Source organism: Capricornis sumatraensis, chromosome 4 (assembly GCF_032405125.1).
Source record: "Capricornis sumatraensis isolate serow.1 chromosome 4, serow.2, whole genome shotgun sequence".
Classification (NCBI taxonomy): Eukaryota; Metazoa; Chordata; class Mammalia; order Artiodactyla; family Bovidae; genus Capricornis; species Capricornis sumatraensis.
In genome coordinates this window covers 30187007-30205913 of record NC_091072.1, presented here as the reverse complement: position 1 = coordinate 30205913, position 18907 = coordinate 30187007, and the positions used below count along the sequence as shown (strand labels likewise).

The following is an 18907-nucleotide window of genomic DNA, read 5'->3' as shown; positions in this document are numbered from 1 at the left end:
CAGTGGCCATATAGTTTTTCATGAAATCTATACGTTCTTCATTCCTTTACTGAAGAAAACGTCTTAAGATAAATTTAAACTCTCCAGCAAATATTTTTATACACACACTTTAGGCTATCATTCTAAGAGTGAGACTGAAAATTTAAATAAACAACAAAACTGGATTGGTTACATACTGTAAAATACTCTGTAGCCATTTGATTTAGATTTATACAGCCTATATAGTATGGAAAATGCCCATTTAAGATGTTGAGATAAGGCTCTAAGGTTATATGAGGTGCGATCACAAGTTTATTTAAAAAATATGGATAACATTTTCTTATCTGTTTACTGTCTCCTCTGTTTAACAGTTGTTTCTAGACATCGATTTGAAGTTTATTTCTCATTTCTGCTGTAATATATTTTCCGAAATTTAATTATGTATACTATTATGTGTACTATTTTTGTAAGTGAAAGTGGTCTTTAAGAAAAGCAGATCACTCTGTCTTTAAAGAAGATTTTAAATAGTCTTCCTGAGAGTTTGCAGAAAGAAAATGTGAGACGTTAGAGCTCTGCAGCTACAGGGCGCTGGAGAAGGCGCCTGTGGTGAGTGAGGTTATCACTGGTCACCTCGGTGGAGACTGCACACCACAGGAAACAGGCATCTCAGAAAAAGGGCGTTAGAAAGGACTTCTTAAGGATCCAGGCTTGAGTTAGATGCTTTGAGGAGTCTCCAAGGAAGAGTGGGCTTGTTTTTTGCGTTGGGCGCTGTCAGTGACAGTTTTAAAATCTTATCTAGAAAGAAGACTAAAGCCACAGTTGGTAAAGGAAGAGCAGCTGCTGAGACAAAATAGGCTGGCGTTTGGTCCTTTTTGTGGTTTGGAAAATGTTGATGTTTTGTCTTTGTTCACACATGATTACAGAGTGGTCTTCATTCTTGTCCTGAATTATCGTGGCCACAGGGTGACCTTATATGATGCTGAAGTTCTGTGAAGCAGTTTATGATTAATGGGAGAATACCAGGGCTGAGCTCTGAGTCCTCAGCCAGCTTGTGGCCACACCGCGGTCTCAGTGACATTATTAATTACAAGGCCAGCTCCCAGGTGTAAGGGGCTGTTTTTATCAGAGCGAAGCAAGCAACTGAAGTGATTCTAAATGCTTTTTATGAACAATAGCTACAATTTGATCTGAAAGGTTTGCATTTTACCTGCTTCCTTGTGAGAATACACAACTGATTAAAAGACAAACTGCAGAGAAGCAAAAAAACTAGAACACAGTTGTACTGAACAACTTAGATAGAAACTTAACTCATCTTTTAGCTGTTGATTTATAATTAATTTTTCTGTTGCCCTAGAAACCATTGAAGGTTTTCAGTGCTCACCTTACCCTGAAGTTGATCAGTTTGTTCTCTCACTGGTGAATAAAAACGGCATTAAAGGAGGTAAAGATAATTTTATTCTTTATTAACTGTTATATGATAGAGTAATAGTACCTTTAGAAACATTATTTGTGGTTCAGGAATTCGGCGGTGGAACTACTTTTTCCCAGAAGAATTGTTGGTATATGACATTTGTAAATACCGCTGGTGTGAAAACATTGGAAGAGCGCACAGGAGTAATAATATCATGTAAGTAAATATTGCTTGTTAATGAGTTCTATGTATTTAACCAGTATTATATTTTAAGTGTTTATAATTTAAGGTGAAAATGTAAACATGATTTTGTTATAATAGATTTAGTTGTAACTCATACAACTTTTATTTGGCTTGTGCTTTTGAATATTTAATTTTGAATATCTTAATTAATACCTTGCCTCAGCACATATCATCTTTATTTGTACTTTATTTGGTAAAATAACCCCTTAAATAGTGAAATCTTGAGGAAACTACAGCACAATTGAGTGGGGCTAGAAAGAAATGAGCCACCGTAGACGCCTACGGAGTCTAAATCAAATGTGAGCAAATTTGGGCAAGAAGGAAACTACTCTGTTAGGGTTTAAGAATTAGAGTTAAAGGTTATGTTAACATGTTCAAGACAAAGAATAGTCCAGAAGAGAACCAGTATTTATTGAGTGCTTGCTGTATCTGCAAGGCCTTGTTTTTGGAGTTGTCTTAAATGCCCCTGGCAAAATAAGAGGAAATAAAGGGTGCGGTAAGACCAGAAGTAGAATTTTACGTCATGTAAGGAAATAGTCAGAATAGGGATAAAACAGAAATCCAGTCATTATCATTGATGATGTTAGCAGAATTTCTATGTTTTAATATCTAACATCTGGAGGAAATGGCAACCCACTCCAGTATTCTTACCTGGGAAATCCCATGGACAGAGGAGCCTGGTGGGTTACAGTCCATGGGATTGCAAGAGTTAAGACACAACTTAGCAACTAAACCACCACCAGCCAGTATCTACTATCAAAGCTCAGACTTCAATATATAAAGCTTTTACAGCACATGGGCCAGGTCTGAGAAAACGATCATGAAACTTTTGTTAAAAAGCTGGAAAACATCTTAGATATTATGATTCAGTGCTATAATGTATACATAGATTAATTGTTTAAAAAAAATTTTCAAAAACTCAGTGCACAAATCTGTAACAGAAAAACATAAAGGCATAGACCACCTGTAGTCCCAGAACTATGGTTGTGATTTTGGTGTATCTTCCTAGTCTTTTTCTCTGTTCATGAACGTTTGCCAGAAAGTCATTTCATATGATTATTTAACTTTGAGATTCTCAGGTTGCTATGTTCTTTCTTTCTGAAGAATTACAGGTTGTATTATTATCCAGTGTATTCCTTTTAAGTGTGAAATACATCGTGTGTGTGTGTGTGTGTGTGCATATACTTGCCATATCTACCACTTTTAACCTCAGAAGTACCTTGTGGGCCCAGGTACAGATTATTTAGAGATAATAGCTGTTGTCCTGAATTTTGTGGTAATCTTTCCCACTTTATGATTTTTTCCATATTTGCTTGTATCTCCAAACAACATAATATTTCATTTTACATTTTTTAATCTTATGGTAAATTGGTTCTTTGACTTGCTTTTTGGTCAACATTATATTCATGAGGTTTAGCTGTTAGTTGTCTTCATTACTGTATATGTAAGTAGACCAGTTCATCTGCTGTCCTGCTGGAGACATTTGGCTTGCTGCTGTAAACAGTGAAGCTACAAATACTGTATATATCACTTGGTACACATATGCAAGTTTCTCAGAGTGTATCTCTGAAACTAGAATTGCTGTGTCATAGAATATGCATGTATTTAATTTTATTAAATTATTTTCCCAAATGGTCATGCTACTCAATATTCCCACCAGCAGTGTTTTCAGACTTTGTCCTGCCCCATATTCTTATCAAAATTTTACTATTGTTATGTTTTTTAAATTTGTTTTGCTAAAATGGTGAGTTTAAATGGTATTGTGGTTTTCATCTGAATTTCCCTGATTACTGATAAATTTGAGGATTGGACTGTCAGACCTCCCTCATCCAAATCGGAGATCTTACCCAGTGGTAAGCTTTACTCGGTAGTTTTAAAGGCATAAGGAAGCAGAGTCAGGCCTGGGACACCAGGCGCGGCTCCCCACGTCCTTGATCCACCGGACGCCTTCTCTAATTCCAGCTGCGAGCCGAGGCAGGCGCCAGCGCCACCGCACAGCAGGGAACCCTGAGGTTAGGGGCCATCTGTCTTATCTTCATGGTTGCATAGCATGTGTGACACGTGCAGGGAACCCTGTGTTATAAACTCACAGACTCTAGGCTTGTTTACCATATACAGCAATCAGAGACCTCCTGCCAAGAGCATTCTTTATAGACAAGGACGCTCAGCTGGGCAAACTGCCACTGGCCCAGTGGTTCCCAGACTCTCAGTTCATGGTGCCTTTAGTATCTTAACTTTTTCACATTGTTCCAAGGACAAAAGAAATACCTATACTTATTAATCAGTTTCAAGCAACTTAATATTTGCCCTGATAGTTTAGTAGTACTTTGAAAAAACAATATTTATCAATTGAAACAAAGTGTTCTTATTTCATTTTTAAGTTGAGATATAACTGACATTTAACATTATACTAGCTAGCTTCAGCTGTAAAACATTTGGTATCTATGTACAACTGCAAAATGATCTCAGCAGCAGGTCTAGTTAACATCCATCACCATGCATAGTTACATTTTTGTTTTCTTGTGATGAGAACCTTTAAGATTTACCAATTTACAAATATGCAATATAGTATTAACTGTAGTTGCTGTGTGTATATTACATCACATTGACTTGACTTATACTTGGAAGTTTGGACCTGTTGACTCTTAAGTACACTTATTAATGGGCTGTGTGTCCTTTTGAACCCTGCATGCATAAACTCAAAGTTTGGGCTCAGGCTGGACACTGCCAGCCTCACCGTCACATCTCATTCTACATTTATGCTACTTTTTTAATCACCACCGCCAGTACCAAACACCCAGCTCTACAAAGACAGGACATCACTGAAAGGAATGGAGAAGGGTGACGCCATACTGAGCCTGTGAGTTACAAGCAAGCGGCTGCGAGGTGCCTGACAGATGTCAGGTGTCACCCTATCCCCTGAAAGACAGAAATATCCTGCATCGCCCTGGGGCACTTCGGTGCAGTTTGGAAACTGTAGCGTATGTCTGTTTATTAGGAAGTCTATTATTGGAATGTTTATGGACCCTTAGACTAAGTTGCCAGCCCATTTTTCTCTCCTTGGTAAATGTCCCAAACACATAGTTAGCCATTTTGTGTTTCTTTTCTATGAAATGTGGGAAGATCTTAAACTACGTAAAAAAAAATACTAGTGGTTATAGGATTGTTTGGGTTTTCCGTAACTGCTTGGTTTGGTATATTTTTATCTAGTACTGTGTCTATTCTATGAAAATTTTCAGCATTACTAGAAAAAGTTTGTAATATATATTTTTAATATATTTTATATTTGTAGTTATATCTCAACTTCTAATACCACTTATGTCTTTATACCTTTTTTGATTAATCTTGAGTTTTACTAGTCATTTTGTCCTCATTGACTTTTAGAAATTTTTGTTCTTTATTACTTTCTGCCTTTTAATATTTGTTGTTCATTTTCTAAATTATTTGTGTTACTGCTAAAGATTCTAAATTTATTTCTACAGATCACTTTAGCTCAGTTTCACATTATTTTTGGCACCACTGTGAGGCTTATGGGATCATTGTTCCCCGACCAGGGACTGAACTTGGGCTCTTGGCAGTGAGAGTATGGAATCCTAACCACTGTACCACTGGGGAATTCCCCTCACATATTTCAATATGTAATTTCAATTCATTCAGTTCTAAGCATATTCTAATTTCCATCATGAATTTTCCTGAGTCACTTGGTTATTAAGAAAAATGTTTTAAATTTTTGAGTTTCAGTTCTTTTTATTGCTTATTTCTAAATAATCTGTTTTGTGGTCAGAGAATGTGTGAATACTTATAAATTTAATGATTCATACTGTACCTAGCATAGTCAGTTTTTTAAATTGTTTTAAATTCTCATTCAAATTTTTGATATCCTGAGTTTTGGGGAGGTTGTTTGGTATCAATTATCAAAAGAATGTTTTCTTTTTTAAATCTTAAATTATGGTTAAATGTTTGTTTACCCCTGAAGTTCTGTAAGCTTTGCTCACATATTTTGAAGATCTCTTAATTGGTGGGAACAAGTTGAGAATTTCTTCTTCTTGGGAGAAACTTTGGTCAGTATGTAATTTTTGGCAAACATCATGCGCCAGGTATGTTTGCGTCCTTTTACTTTCTATCTTTCCTCCATCTTTAAGTCTTAGGCATCTCTCCTGTAAATGGCATGTAACTGAATTTTGCTTTTTATCCTGTCTGGAAAGTACTAATTTTTACTTTTTATTTTAAATGTAAAGGATTTTGGTTGACCTGAAAAATGAAGTTTGGTATCAAAAATGTCATGACCCTGTCTGCAAAGCAGAAAACTTCAAATCTGACTGTGAGTTACTAATTTTTACATTTACCAAAAGGAAAAATTAGATATTATATCAAACAGTCCTACTGTCTTTCTGATTCAGGCTTTCCACTACCTGCGGAAGTGTGTCTTCTGTTTCTTCTCAAAGAGGTAAGTGCAGTTTGTAGTTTCCTTCTGGTTTCTAACTAGTTCTTGGTACAGTGGTTCAAGGAGCTGATGGTATCCAGGCATTGTCTAAACATGGTTTGGTCCTTTGTTCCCACTTGGGAACATGCTGTAGTGATTGTGCCACCTCAGCACACATCTGCTATCAGCCTCATTTTTTCCCACTGCTGCATAAGAAATTGTGTAGATAGCTATTAACCAGTTTCAGACATTTTAGTTTCTCATTTTTTGCTTTACAAAGTATATAAAAATATATTTTCTTTATATCTAGAAAGAATTTCTTGGAATAGTTCTAGGATTTCTAGAATTGTGTCAAAGGACATATATATATACACACTTTAAACTAGTATATATTACCAGATTGCCAAACCAATATTTTCCTTTGAAAAAACTTTTATCTTACTTACCCAAGTAATTCACATTCATTGTAGAAAAACATTACAAAATACATAAAACACAAAAGGAAAAATCATTCTCACTCATAATTTTACCCCTCAGATAAATGTTTTGGTCTGTAGCTTCCAAAATTAATAGAGTATATACTGTATTGTGGACTTCCCTGGTGGCTGAGACAGTAAAGCGTCTGTCTACAAGGCAGGGAGGGATTTTTCCTACTTAGACTGTCATATTTTCTGTGAAAGTGAAGTCTGCTCAGTCGTGTCCAACTCTTTGCGACCTCATAGACTGTAGCCCACCAGGCTCCTCTGTCCATGGGATTTTCCAGGCAAGAGTACTGGAGTGGGTTGCCATTTCCTTCTCCAGAGGATCTTCCCAACCCAGGATCAAACCCGGGTCTCCCACATTGTAGGCAGACGCTTTACCGTCTGAGCCACCAGGGAAGCCTGTATTACCAAATTGTTCTCCATGAAAATGATAGGAAATTAGGTTACTCTCCACTTGCCATTTCTTATTTTTACCTTTTAATCTGTACCAAGCTGGTAGACATAAAGTGGTATTTCAGGTGTTTTAATTTACAGTTTAACATTCAGATTTCTATGTTTCTATTATGGATTGCCTATAACTGCCCTCTGTTTACTTTAATATGAGGTCTAATATTTTACAAGACCTTTGTATTAAGTACTCTTCTATACTTTCCCCCCACATCTATCAGCCGTTTGTTTATAGTGTTATGGTTAAAATCAAAGTTACCTGCTATAGCTGCATGAGTGCTTAAGTTTATAATCTAGGTAACTGTCTGGTACATATTCAACTCTAAAAACGTCTCTCCTGAAAAAATTTATACTGAAATGGTAGAAACCTCCTTGATCTGTAGGAGCTGGATGGATATAAAACACCTGATTGCCAGTCTCTGTTTTCAAAGAACCAAATTTTGTCTCTGAGAATATTTCATCCTTGTTATTTGAAGTGTTATTTTGATAAATGGCTGTGGTTTTAGACATTTCTAAACCTTTTTTTTTTTCCTGCTAATCCAGTAATACCTTGAAAACACCAAATTGTAAGTACCTTTGGTGTACAGTATTACCACTGCTTGGATTTAACTTATTTTAGCTTTTTACTTAAAAACTGATAGATTTATTGTACTGTTTAACAGTTAACACTTTTAGTATTTTAAGCTAAACTCCAGTGTTACTGATATTTGCCTGTTTTTCTATTGCAATGAAAGAGTTTTAACCTGCAGAAATGCTGAAGAAGAACAAGGAACCCTCCTGTGCGCCTTTTGTCTAGATTTGTTCTTAAACACTTGTTTCCTCCTGCTACTGGACACGTGACACATTATTTTTGATGAATCTTGTCCTCGGCATTTCAGGCTGCTGTAATAGAGTACCTCAGACTGAGTGACTTAAAAAATTTCTCACAGTTCTGGAGGCTGGACAGCCCCAGATCAAGGTGCTGTGGACTCACATCAGCTCCCTGGGCCACTGAGTTGTCCCTGGTGGAAGGGGCCACAGAGCACGAGTGCCATCCCCTCTGATCTCAGAACCTGCCTCCTGCAGACCCCAGCTAATACCAGCACCCTGGGCGTTAGGATCAAGCCAATGAATCTGGGGAAGGGGGTGGCAAATGTTCAGCCCATAACAGGTCTCTTTAGAGTAAGAGCAGACATCAAAACCCTTCATCTCTTAATACTCAAGCATGGAGCTGGAGAATAAGAACATTCTTATACATCTGTAGTGAAATTATTCAGGAAATTCCATGTTAATACAATACTGTTTAATACTGAAAATCCAGTCATGCTTTGACAGTTATCTCAAAACTTTTTTCAATCCATGTTAACTTTAAAACTATCAAGAAATTAGAGAAGTTAGTTTGTTAAGATGGCAGACACCAGCTTGCCTTCAGCTAGACTACAGACTATCCACTTTAAAGAGTATCAGTTTGCCTTTGTGGAGCCTGTCTGTGTACACTGGAAAGAACGGGCCACAGGAGCAGCAGGCATTTCCAACGTGGAGTTTTGTGAGTGTCCCACAAAGGCAGCAACGATGAGCCCATGATGGCTGCACTGGAGATAGTACCGTCCAGTGTTTAGTATCTGTTGAACTGAATACCTTATTTCAGTAAAGATCAACTGTACGGTGAAATTATCACACATTCTGTTTGAATAATCGGTATTTTCTCCCTACTCTGTTCTCCTTCCTCTTTGGAACTACAGGAAGAGGAGTTTACAACAGATACGACAGCAAACACTGAAACCAAGAGTCCTCATGAACCATCATCTTCTGTGTCGTCAAAAGGGGCGTTTTCCGATGCCGAATGGGATAATGGCATTGATGATACCTACATTTTGGAGGCCACAGAAGATGCTGAATTAGCGGAAGCTGCAGAGAACAGTCTTCTCGCTTATAACGGGATGGATGAAATTCCTGATGAACTACTACTAGAAGTATTACAAGAGTAGCTAATTATGGACACTGACATAACTAGGCTGTAATCTACATGAAGGCAGATTCAGTACCATTATAGTAACTTATTAAATAAGCCTGTTATATCAGTTATTTATCACTTTACTTCCAAATCTTATGTACTGAAATAAACCAGTTTTATTGAAAATTAGCTCCAGTGTGCTTATTAAAATTCAGTAGAATTCTCCTTATATGATTAACTATGTTCACATCAGCTTAATTTTGGATATTTATTTTTAGGGTAAAGCATCTGTATGTTTAAGGGCTGATGAGGTGTCAACGTTGTAAAACATTTTAAAACTTAGTACTTGGTGTTAACTACAAAAGTTAATTATGGCCTCTAAAATTACTATACCTAGCCATTTAATTTTAATGACAAAGCAATATTAAATTCTGGTGACAAGCTCAAAGTCATACATACAGTCTGAACAGTAAGACAGTTTCCTGCTTTTAGACGTATCTGAGAATGTTATAACAATAAAAAATATTCAAATTAATAGTAATAAAGTTCGGGTTTTCTTCCCATTCTTTGTGCAGAAATGTATACTGCCTGTTACCTTCTAAAACTGTATCATGAGACTAATCCTAAATGTGCACACCTTAGTAGACTGCTCTCATTTCTGGTCAAGGAGATTCTCTAATTGATAGTTGATATTTTGCAGGTGATTTTCGGCTCTTAAAAGGGGTCTTGCTTTGAACAGCAAAGCTGGAAGGCTGGATGAATCATACTGTTGAAGAAAAATATTTAGATGAATAAAAAAACTTACATAACCCTTTAAAAATCCTATCCATTTTATGTAGTTCAATGTTATGACCAAATGCCAATGATAACAGGGTTTTCCATGAAACACTGTTCACTCACTTTTATGAAATTGGTTTTAATCCATCACCTCAGAACAACCGATAAACAGGTTGCAAGGGAACTGTTCTGCAAAGCTTGAGCTACTCATCCAGAAGACCAGCTGGCTCAAAGAACAATGGCATCTGAATTATTTAAACCGAAATCTCCCTGGACAGGTCAAGACGTGGTCTGGGCAAGTTAGCTAGAGCTCTGTGGGGTCAGCAGGTTCACTGTAAGAACTGACGTAATGAGAACACCAAGCCCATAAAACTCATCTAGAAAAATTATGTTTTGAGAAAATTAACGATGTGGTTCTCAGTTGCCAATCCAAATGTCCTTAATGATTAAAGACAAAATTAAACACAAACCCAGCATAAAAATAGGAAACAAAACTCATGAGTTTGAAATTAACGCCAAATATCATGGTACAATTTGTATCTAAGGGCGAGTGACTAAAATCCTGACAGCTATATCATCCTTACAATATTTTGTTCCTTATGTTTTCAAGGTGGTTTTCTTAGAAATGAAATTAAGCACAAAGCTATCAGAGTGACTACAACTCAAATAATTTTGTCTATATCACCTACCAATAGGAAATTCAGTTTAACAAATATTTGAGAGCCTAATGTGTTCAACCTATTGTACCGGGGGGCACCTGCTCTCAGGGCAGGAAGAACTAACATTAGGTACTGGATTCTTAGTTTAAGAAAAGAGGTAAGGCATATACCCTAGTATCTACACTCTGAAAGCATAACACTCTGAAAGCCACACTACTATATATGAAACAGATAAACAACAACGACAGGGCCAGCTATATTCAGTGTCTTGTAAGATCACAGAAGGGAATCTATGCCAACCACCCTTTTCCCTCCTGCATGCCCTCTTAAAACATTTTTCAACTTCTAAAATCGTACCTACCATTTATATGGGATAATGGCTACTTTTTCAGATACAAAAGATAGTAAAAATACAGGCTAAACAAAGAACAAGAGGTCGGTCTTTAAAACTTGTATAGGTTTTAGTGGTCTTAAGTGTTAGGTTGACGACAGCTGAGTTTTGTCCAGAGGATACACTTGCCTTCAAGAAATTCAGTTCTCTGAAGCTTAAATACCTTAGTAAAATCAGTGTTTCTGGATTTTCCTTTACCTCTCTGGCCTTAATTATCTGAAGAAGTGGTGTGAACAAATTTCCACCAGTTTATAGGGATGCTTTTTGGGCAGACCTGGCATCTCCACTGTTCTCCCCTCCAAGCTTGGGCTCTCTAACAGGCTGCCCTGTGTCTTCGGAAGCAGAGTGAGAATTAAAACCTGAACTTACTGTTTCCTTTACATGTGGCTCTTCCTCTTGAACTTTTGAGTAATCTTGATGAAGCTGTTTGAGATTAGACAGGAAATACGCTGCCTTCCTAAGGGAAGCTTTTCTCTCCTGAAGTTCCTCAGACTTTATTTGTAGTTGTTTCAGCTCTGGTTCTACCCTAAAACAGAAAGGTATTTTTCCCAAAAAGAAATGACAAAGTGGAACTACAGCCTAAGGTGTATGAGGTGGAGTGTGTAAGGATTCTGAGCGAAGCAAACAAACGGGAGGGGAACTAGGTGGTTTAAGATATCATTAGCTTTGAAATTATCAATGTGAATGATTCTGAAATCAATTTAAATATAGCAAAAACTCTGAAATATGATGCCTAAAAAGTACTTAGCAGTGAAGCCCACAGAAAAATATGCCTTATGTACCTTAAATTCATTAAGTCGTTTTTAGAGTCTTAGGAACTACTGAATTAAAGCATATACCTGGGTATCAAGATTTCAGCGCCCCAGACGGATGTAGACCAACATTGTAGTTTAGCAGTAAAAGCATGGACAAAAAGCCTTTCCTCTGCCCCTCTGTCTTACTGAAATTTTGCCCAAGTCTAATAAAGGCAGTGGAGAAACTATCTCAGTGCCTGGATGTGATGTGCAACCTTGGGCAACCTGCTTTCTGTCTCAGTGGCTCATGAGTCTCTAAACATATAAAGTAAAAAGGATAACTTGGATTTTGTGGACCAATTCATAAAAGAATGGGGAATGGCTACCATCTTTCATTCTCACAAAGATATATTTAAAACCTGCTCTAATATCATTTTATAGAAGTCCCCGTAACAGTTCTGTGCGTTGAACCACTGCCACGTTCTGGGAAAGCCCCTGAGCCAGCAGGGTCGTGGGCAGGAGCGCTGGGTCAGGAGCCAGCAGGGTCGTGGGCAGGAGCGCTGGGTTGGGAGCCAGTGGGCAGACACTGGGTCCCGGCTTCCCCGTTCCCCAGTGGGGGGCTGTCGGAACGTTACTGCCCTGTGCCTTGGGTTTTCCACATGTAAAATGATACACATTTTGTTTCTATGCCTTTTCAAAATACTATACCTCTCAACTTCTACAATTCTGTCTAGAAAAAGGATTGAAAGCTCTGTGAGACAGATCCAAGTCTTACATAGTTGTCTTGTGGCCAAACCACGTGCCTCCCAGGGTTATGGTGATGATTAATGAGCTGGTATCATAAAGCACTTAGGACGGCGCCCAGAGACACACAACTAACACCCGAAAAAGCATCCCGTCATGATTACTTTTCTGACTTTGGCCTGGGCCCATGAAGGCTGCAGCGCTGGCCAGCAGCACCTGTCCAGAGGCTGGATCTGGAAACCAAAGGCCTAGGCAACCTGTTTCTCCCTCTTCTACGCTTCTGGGGCAGGTCTCATCTTTCAAACTTAGTACTCACTCAGGTTGTCTTCTAAGCCCACTTTCTACACTATTTTAAGGCTCCTGAAGGGCAGAGAGCATACGTGACACTGCTTATTCTGCTGCTGCTTTGCTGCCAGCCCTCCGGCTCACCCGGCCATCCTGTCTGTAAGGAAGACCACCAGAAACACAGCGGACGGCTTGCGCTCCAGTCTTCCTGAGAACACGTGGAGACAGACCTGGAAATTCTTCTGGCCTGACACCTGGGCCCAGGTGTGTCATACCAAGCGATACGTCTCAACGACACTCATGAAAACTGGTGACGCCTCATATGACACTGTATGCTACGCCAGTCACTGTGCGGCACTTTCTGTGCATTGACTCATTTAGGTCTCACAGCACCCTGTGAGGTACAGTCACTGTTATGCTCACTGCAAATGAGGGAACTGAGGCACTGAGAGGATAAGCAGCCTGCCCAAGGCTGCCCAGCCAAGAAGTGGGAGGGCCTGCACTTAAACCTCGCATCTATGCATTAAGTGTCCAATCAGAATGCCTCTCAGGTAGGAACTGAGGGATCTAGTGGTGGATACATCAGGGCTGATTTGCTAAAAGCTTCTCAACTCGGCAGTATAACCTCCCTTGACTGAGCTTCCAAGCTCAGAGACGACCTGGTGTTTAAATGCAACATGGCAGCAAGTTTTACAGCAAAGCCTCACATGAAATGCCGCGATTAAATCCTTGTTGTAAGTTCTCAAAGAGGATTTCGATATTACTTACTGAAGCAATTCATCCTGGACTTCAATCAAATGCTGCCTTTTCTTTTCGATCTCGGAGATCATCTAGTAACAAAAATTTGTTACGTTGGTTTTGTAAATATTTGAGCACCGCCTTGTACACTGTGCCAGGTACTGGAAGCACAGTGGGAAACACTGCAAACCCTGTTCTTAGCAACTTTGGTCACACAGGGAAGACAGACATGACATACAAAGGGTGTAACTACAGCTTGTGACGTGTGCTATGAAGGGAAAGAACAGGGAACTGGAGAAGTCCAGGGGGATCCTCTTGCGGACAGCCCTGAAGAGGAGAGCCATATTTTACCACCCTGTGAGCTATCAAGTAAGGCATTCTGATGCCCTCTAGGTACACTAGGAAAATACTGAAGCACGGGAGTGCCATGACACAATTCGTATTTTACAGGGAACATTTCAGCAGAATTCACTGCATCATCTCAACTAGCACTTTCAGCGACTACCTCATATTCCACTGCTGGACATTCAGACTAGTCCTGCTTGCTTATGAGAGATGCAGGAATGACCAAGAGATTAAAACTAAAAAACAACAAAGGCTGTTGTTTTTTCACCCAAGGAAAACTATCCATTTCAAGCCTATTTCTGTTATAAATGTAGAGGGGGGCTGTGCTTCCACACATGGGTTCATGCAACTTTACAGCTAGAACAAGGGATGTGTTTTGGTCCAACTGTAAACAGGGGGGCTGGAAGGGCCTCGTGTTTCCTTGCAGACCAAGTGGCAGCAGGACATCGAGGCGGCAGCACCATGACAAGAAAGGAGATTTCCTGACCTTGACCTAGTATTCTTCCTAGCCTGCCCTTTCTGAGACACGACACAGTTCTTTAGTCTGAAAGACGTCTGACATACACAGTAGTGATAAACATATCACATAGTACTCAACCATATAAGTGGTCATTTTGGGCTTGAGAGCTGTTTTCAGGCCAACTGGGACCCCAATTCCTTAGCCTGAGTCTCAACAACATTACTGACTTGATCAGTACTCACCTGAACAGTCACCAGATCGACCAAACAAAAGCCTGACTAAAAAGATAAAAGGCCTTACACAAACTGTAGGTCACAAAACCCAGAGTCGGGTCTTTCCTTGCCATGAATGTGCACATTCTGCAGGACTGTGTCTTTAATCACGTACGTGACTTACCTTAGCATTCTTCCTTTTCAGAGTCTTCAACATCTGGACTTCCTGAAGCTACACAAAACAGAAAACAAATATTTGCATGCATTTTCCAAAGTCAAGTGTTTATCAGTTTACAACATATCATATCCAGTTTCTAAGGGGCTCTTCACCACACTGGCAGCAAATGCAAGCTTTTCCAAGACAACAGTGAGCTGCTCAGGGTTAGTTAAAAAATAAAAATTAAAAAACTAGACCAATCAATTTATGTCACTGAACTTACCATTTTGATGAGTTCTTCTTTCAAATTAGAATGAAATTTGTTGATGGCTGCCTTACAAACGCGAGAGTCTATTTTTTGTCTGTAGCAGAATTAAGAAAAAGTCAAACTTAGGTATTCTCTGAAGGATTTGGAAAGGTGTGTTTCATTTGTTTAGCATTCCCAGATACACACACAGTTTGGTATGTGCCATTCTGAATATCTAAGATGGCATGGTCAGCTTGCACCCCCTTCTCAGATTTAAAAAGTACTGGAAGCATCTCAAGAAAAGAAAAAGAACTGGAACTCTCCCTCCTAAGTCCTCACACGTGTGGCCAGCTTTTCCCGACACGGGCCACAGCCACAGGAGACACTAAACCATGTGGAAAGTGATGGTCCCAGACAAGCCCAGGCTTCCCTGCCGCCTGATCCAGTGGCCAGCAGACTTCAGCCCTTTCCTCCCTCCCTGCCACAACTGGGGATGGGACTGGGCCACACATTTGGACTAACCGATGCGTAAGCAGCCAGAAGCCAGCTCTTCAGCTCTGCAAAAGCTGACCCAAACAAAGAAACTGGTTTGGGTCCCTGTCATCAGGGACAGAAGAGCCCAGTCTCCCTTCCTTGCAGCTGGGCACAGACCCATGGTGACCCACACCCTGCCAGGGTGGCGCTAACCCCTGCTCGGCCTCGTCACAGAACAACACTAGAATTTAAAGCCTGAATTGAAAATAAACCTCTTGTGTGAATGAGAAGTTGTCATATAGCCATTTTTTTCTTGGGGCAAATACATGAGGGAAAGTCACCCAAGAGAAGAGGACTAGGCCCATGGCCTAATTCTTCAGACGCTAAGCAGGAGAGATGGCCTGCACTTCTGAATACAATTTTTTTAAAAACTTAAAAAAAAGATGTTAAAAAGTATTTCTAGTGACATCAGAAGACGGTGGAATAAGAAACCGCAGACCTCATTCCTCCACAGGGAAACCAACAACCACATGTAGCCCCAAAAGCCTTATGAGGAGGACTCCAGGAACCATTAAGAAGCTGCAGTTAACTGGTTCTGGCAAGTTCAAAGTCTAGATCCTGAGGTGAAACAGATAACAGAAACCATTTCATATCAACTCTGATCGCCCTTTCCCCAGAATTAAACAGTGTCCAGGTATTATAAACATGATGTGCTTTGGGGTGGGGGCAGGGAGAGAAGACCAAGATATCACAGCTTGCCAAAGTTCTAATCTTACTGGTGGGGAGTTATAAATTTAAAAAAGGATAAATACATTATTCTAAAGATATGGGTAATTAAGTGTAATGGACTAAAGTGAAATTCAAAGATGGACACTGGACTTAAAAAGGATTTTGTAATTAACAGCTTAATGTGAGACAAAAGTAGGAAGTAAAAGTTAAAAGAATGTAAAATCTGGCAAATACTAAAGAAATCTAGTGACATATGAGATAAAAGATTTTAAAACCAAAAAGAAAAAGCATTTTTAGGAATGAAGAGAGTCACTTCATAAGGATAAAATGTTCAACCTAAAAGAGCAATTTTAAACATAATATCCTAGTAAAATAAGCTCTATAGAGATAGCATAAATTGATAGAAATACCAGGAAAAACTGAGTAATACTGATTCTACACAGATCCAATAATTAAGAGCTTCCCCACAGATTATGTGCTAGGCCATAAAGGAAGCCTTGGTATTTCAAAAATAGGTATTACCAGTCCATGAAACTGGACTATAACTATTTAAGACAGAAGATTAATAAATACACATTAAAAAGTCACATACATGGACATACAAAAACATAGTACTAAATCAGAGGCTTACAGAAAAAAGTATAATAGAAATTTAAAAGTACATAAAAATGATAATGAAAGTTCTACATATCAAGCTGTGCTATTTCAAGGGAAATTTATTAGGGACATAAATGGCAACATCAAAAGACTCACTCATACTCTAGAAGAAAGTTCTCGAATGCAGACAAAAACACATCTAATTCCGTGATGTCACTGGCTTTCTTTTCTTTTAAACACCAAATAGGTGCACAGTCGGAAGTATCTAGAACATCAGGATAGGTTAATTTTTACTGATTATCAGCAATTTAGCTCTAGGTCCAGGGATCTGAAAGCCTACAACAAAAGCATTCCACCAAATTGCTAAAAATAGTACAGAGGTTATGAAGAAACACAGGGGAGCAGACAGGCCCTGGCGGTAGGGCGCCCTCTAGTGGCCGCCTCCTTGGTTGGCCCACTTCTGAAGCAGCAAAAGCACAGCCGTCCCTTAGTTACCCTGCTGTGCCGGCTGCTACTGAATGCTACTGGTGATGCAGATCTTTGTTAACTGTGTTTTGTTAGTTTTCATCTTCCTGACGGATCACTTCTAGGACACATGAAGGTTACTGCGTGTATTGATTCAGACAGCTGATATAAGAGATTAACTATAACTATGTACATTTGTGAATGAAATATTACATATTCATTACAATGGTATGTAGTATACTGAATGACAAGGATATGAGCCCACTTATGGTGAGGAAAAGCTCAGTAAAAGGACTGAAGAGTATAGACCAAAAAACATGGCAGTTACTTTGGGGTGGAGTTGTAGGTGATGTTATCATCCTTTCTATACCTTTGAAACTTTCTAAAATAAACATTTTTATAATAAAAACATAAAACTTATCTTTTAAAAAACTGAAGAGAGAAAATGCTTTATTTTCCTCCCACTTTTCAATAAACTTTGTGCCAATAAAAAAGATGCAGAATAATATGCATGAATCTCAGAGTTACGCTGAATGAAAAAAGGCTTCTAAAAGTACATAGTTTGATGTCTGAAGAGTGTATAACATGATGAAAAATTAAAATAGATTAATGAATAGGTGCTAGAGCAAGTAGAAATAAATTGATGGTAAAATCTAGTTAGTAGGTATATGAATATATATTGTTCAATTCTTTATCCTTTGTTGTATATTGAAAATTTTCATGATAGATTGCTAGAAAACTCAGCTACTCCAAAGTCACATATTTTTTAACTTTTTAAAGTGGAAATTTTATATACTTAAATGTACTACTTTATCAAATTAAAAAATATATTTTTAAAAAAGAACTTCTTAAATGATTGACTACATATAAAACACTGTTCTATTACCTGAGTCTGTGGCGTAACTTCTTGGTTTCTTCCTTTTGCCAAGAAACATCTTATTTTTCTGAGTTTTCTAAAACAAAAAACAACCCACAGCAAAGATTTTCATGTAAGAGAAGGTTCTCTTAAAACAAGAATTAAGACAGCATTATCAGACACTGTCAATACTTTAGCTACAATTCGATCCCTATGTTGGGACAATACCCTGGAGAAGGAAACAGCAACCCACTCTTGCCTGGAAAATCCCTTGAACAGAGGAGCCTGGTGGGCTACAGAGTTGGACCAACTGAGTAACTTTCACTTTCTCATTTTGTTCTAAGTTAATATATTAATCATATAAATTATCTAACAATATAAGGAAACACTGAACAGATTAAACTACCTCAAAATAAAAAGTAATTAAAACTTTCAGTTGCTTTATAACAATGGGTGCCTTGGAGGAAATTGAGCTTTTATTATTTAAGACAATAATATGTGGAATCAGCTCAATTTCTGCTCCAAGCTATGATGAAGTGACAGCTTCTGAACTAGCTCTCTTGCCAGGCACAACCATAAAGCAGGGAGGTGGGTGGCATCGGACAACAGGCAGAACAAGCCTGAGATGCTCAGAACGCAAACCTATGGCTGTCTCGGTCCCCTCAGGCCGGGGACACCTTCCTTCAGACGGCAGCACAGCAGCTGCATCCCCACAGAGAACAGCGTCCTGCCCTGCTGAGGAGGCAGAAAGCAGGGCATAGCGGCCGAAGCCCCTGCAACAGGCTGTCAGAAGAGGACACGAGGGGTCTGGGTGGGTCCCTGACGCCTACTCCACGCTTGCAGGGAGGCTACACAGGGGCGCTGGACGTGCTGTCGTGGGATCAAGGACGTAACAGGTGATAAAGGACAAGGAATACTGGTGGAAATTAGAGAAAACGCAGAGGCCTCACTAACTAGTTAAGAGCTGTTGATCCAGCTGAGCGGGGAGGAGACCCCAGCTCAGGGGTAAGAATGTGCCCGAGAGCATGCCAATTGTCCCCAGGGCAGGGGGGGGCAGATAGCCTTAGAGATTACAGTACAACAGTTTATGACCCTCCAAAGTACCTGGTACATAAATAG

General features: G+C 39.1%; 2 protein-coding genes across 4 annotated transcripts in view; one reads left to right on the top strand and one right to left on the bottom strand.

Annotated features, from left to right (window-relative positions):
- The window catches only part of PRIMPOL (primase and DNA directed polymerase), a 50658-nt gene extending 41563 nt beyond the window's left edge, over window positions 1-9095 (top strand). For 2 of the 3 annotated variants that reach the window (XM_068971898.1, XM_068971897.1), the window contains 5 exons: window positions 1334-1420; window positions 1498-1606; window positions 5872-5954; window positions 6034-6080; window positions 8707-9095. In XM_068971898.1, coding sequence (XP_068827999.1) covers window positions 1334-1420; window positions 1498-1606; window positions 5872-5954; window positions 6034-6080; window positions 8707-8952 — 572 coding nt within the window. In that variant the 3' untranslated portion in view covers window positions 8953-9095. The remainder of the gene's footprint in view (window positions 1-1333; window positions 1421-1497; window positions 1607-5871; window positions 5955-6033; window positions 6081-8706) is intronic. The other variant, XM_068971899.1, reaches the window with a different exon arrangement.
- The window catches only part of CENPU (centromere protein U), a 47635-nt gene continuing 37038 nt past the window's right edge, over window positions 8311-18907 (bottom strand). Inside the window, exons 7-13 of the mRNA XM_068971900.1 lie at window positions 17819-17885; window positions 16624-16732; window positions 14704-14782; window positions 14448-14495; window positions 13277-13338; window positions 11115-11271; window positions 8311-9684 (exon numbers count right to left, since the gene is read on the bottom strand). Of these exons, the coding sequence (XP_068828001.1) occupies window positions 9571-9684; window positions 11115-11271; window positions 13277-13338; window positions 14448-14495; window positions 14704-14782; window positions 16624-16732; window positions 17819-17885 (636 nt within the window). The 3' untranslated portion in view covers window positions 8311-9570. The remainder of the gene's footprint in view (window positions 9685-11114; window positions 11272-13276; window positions 13339-14447; window positions 14496-14703; window positions 14783-16623; window positions 16733-17818; window positions 17886-18907) is intronic.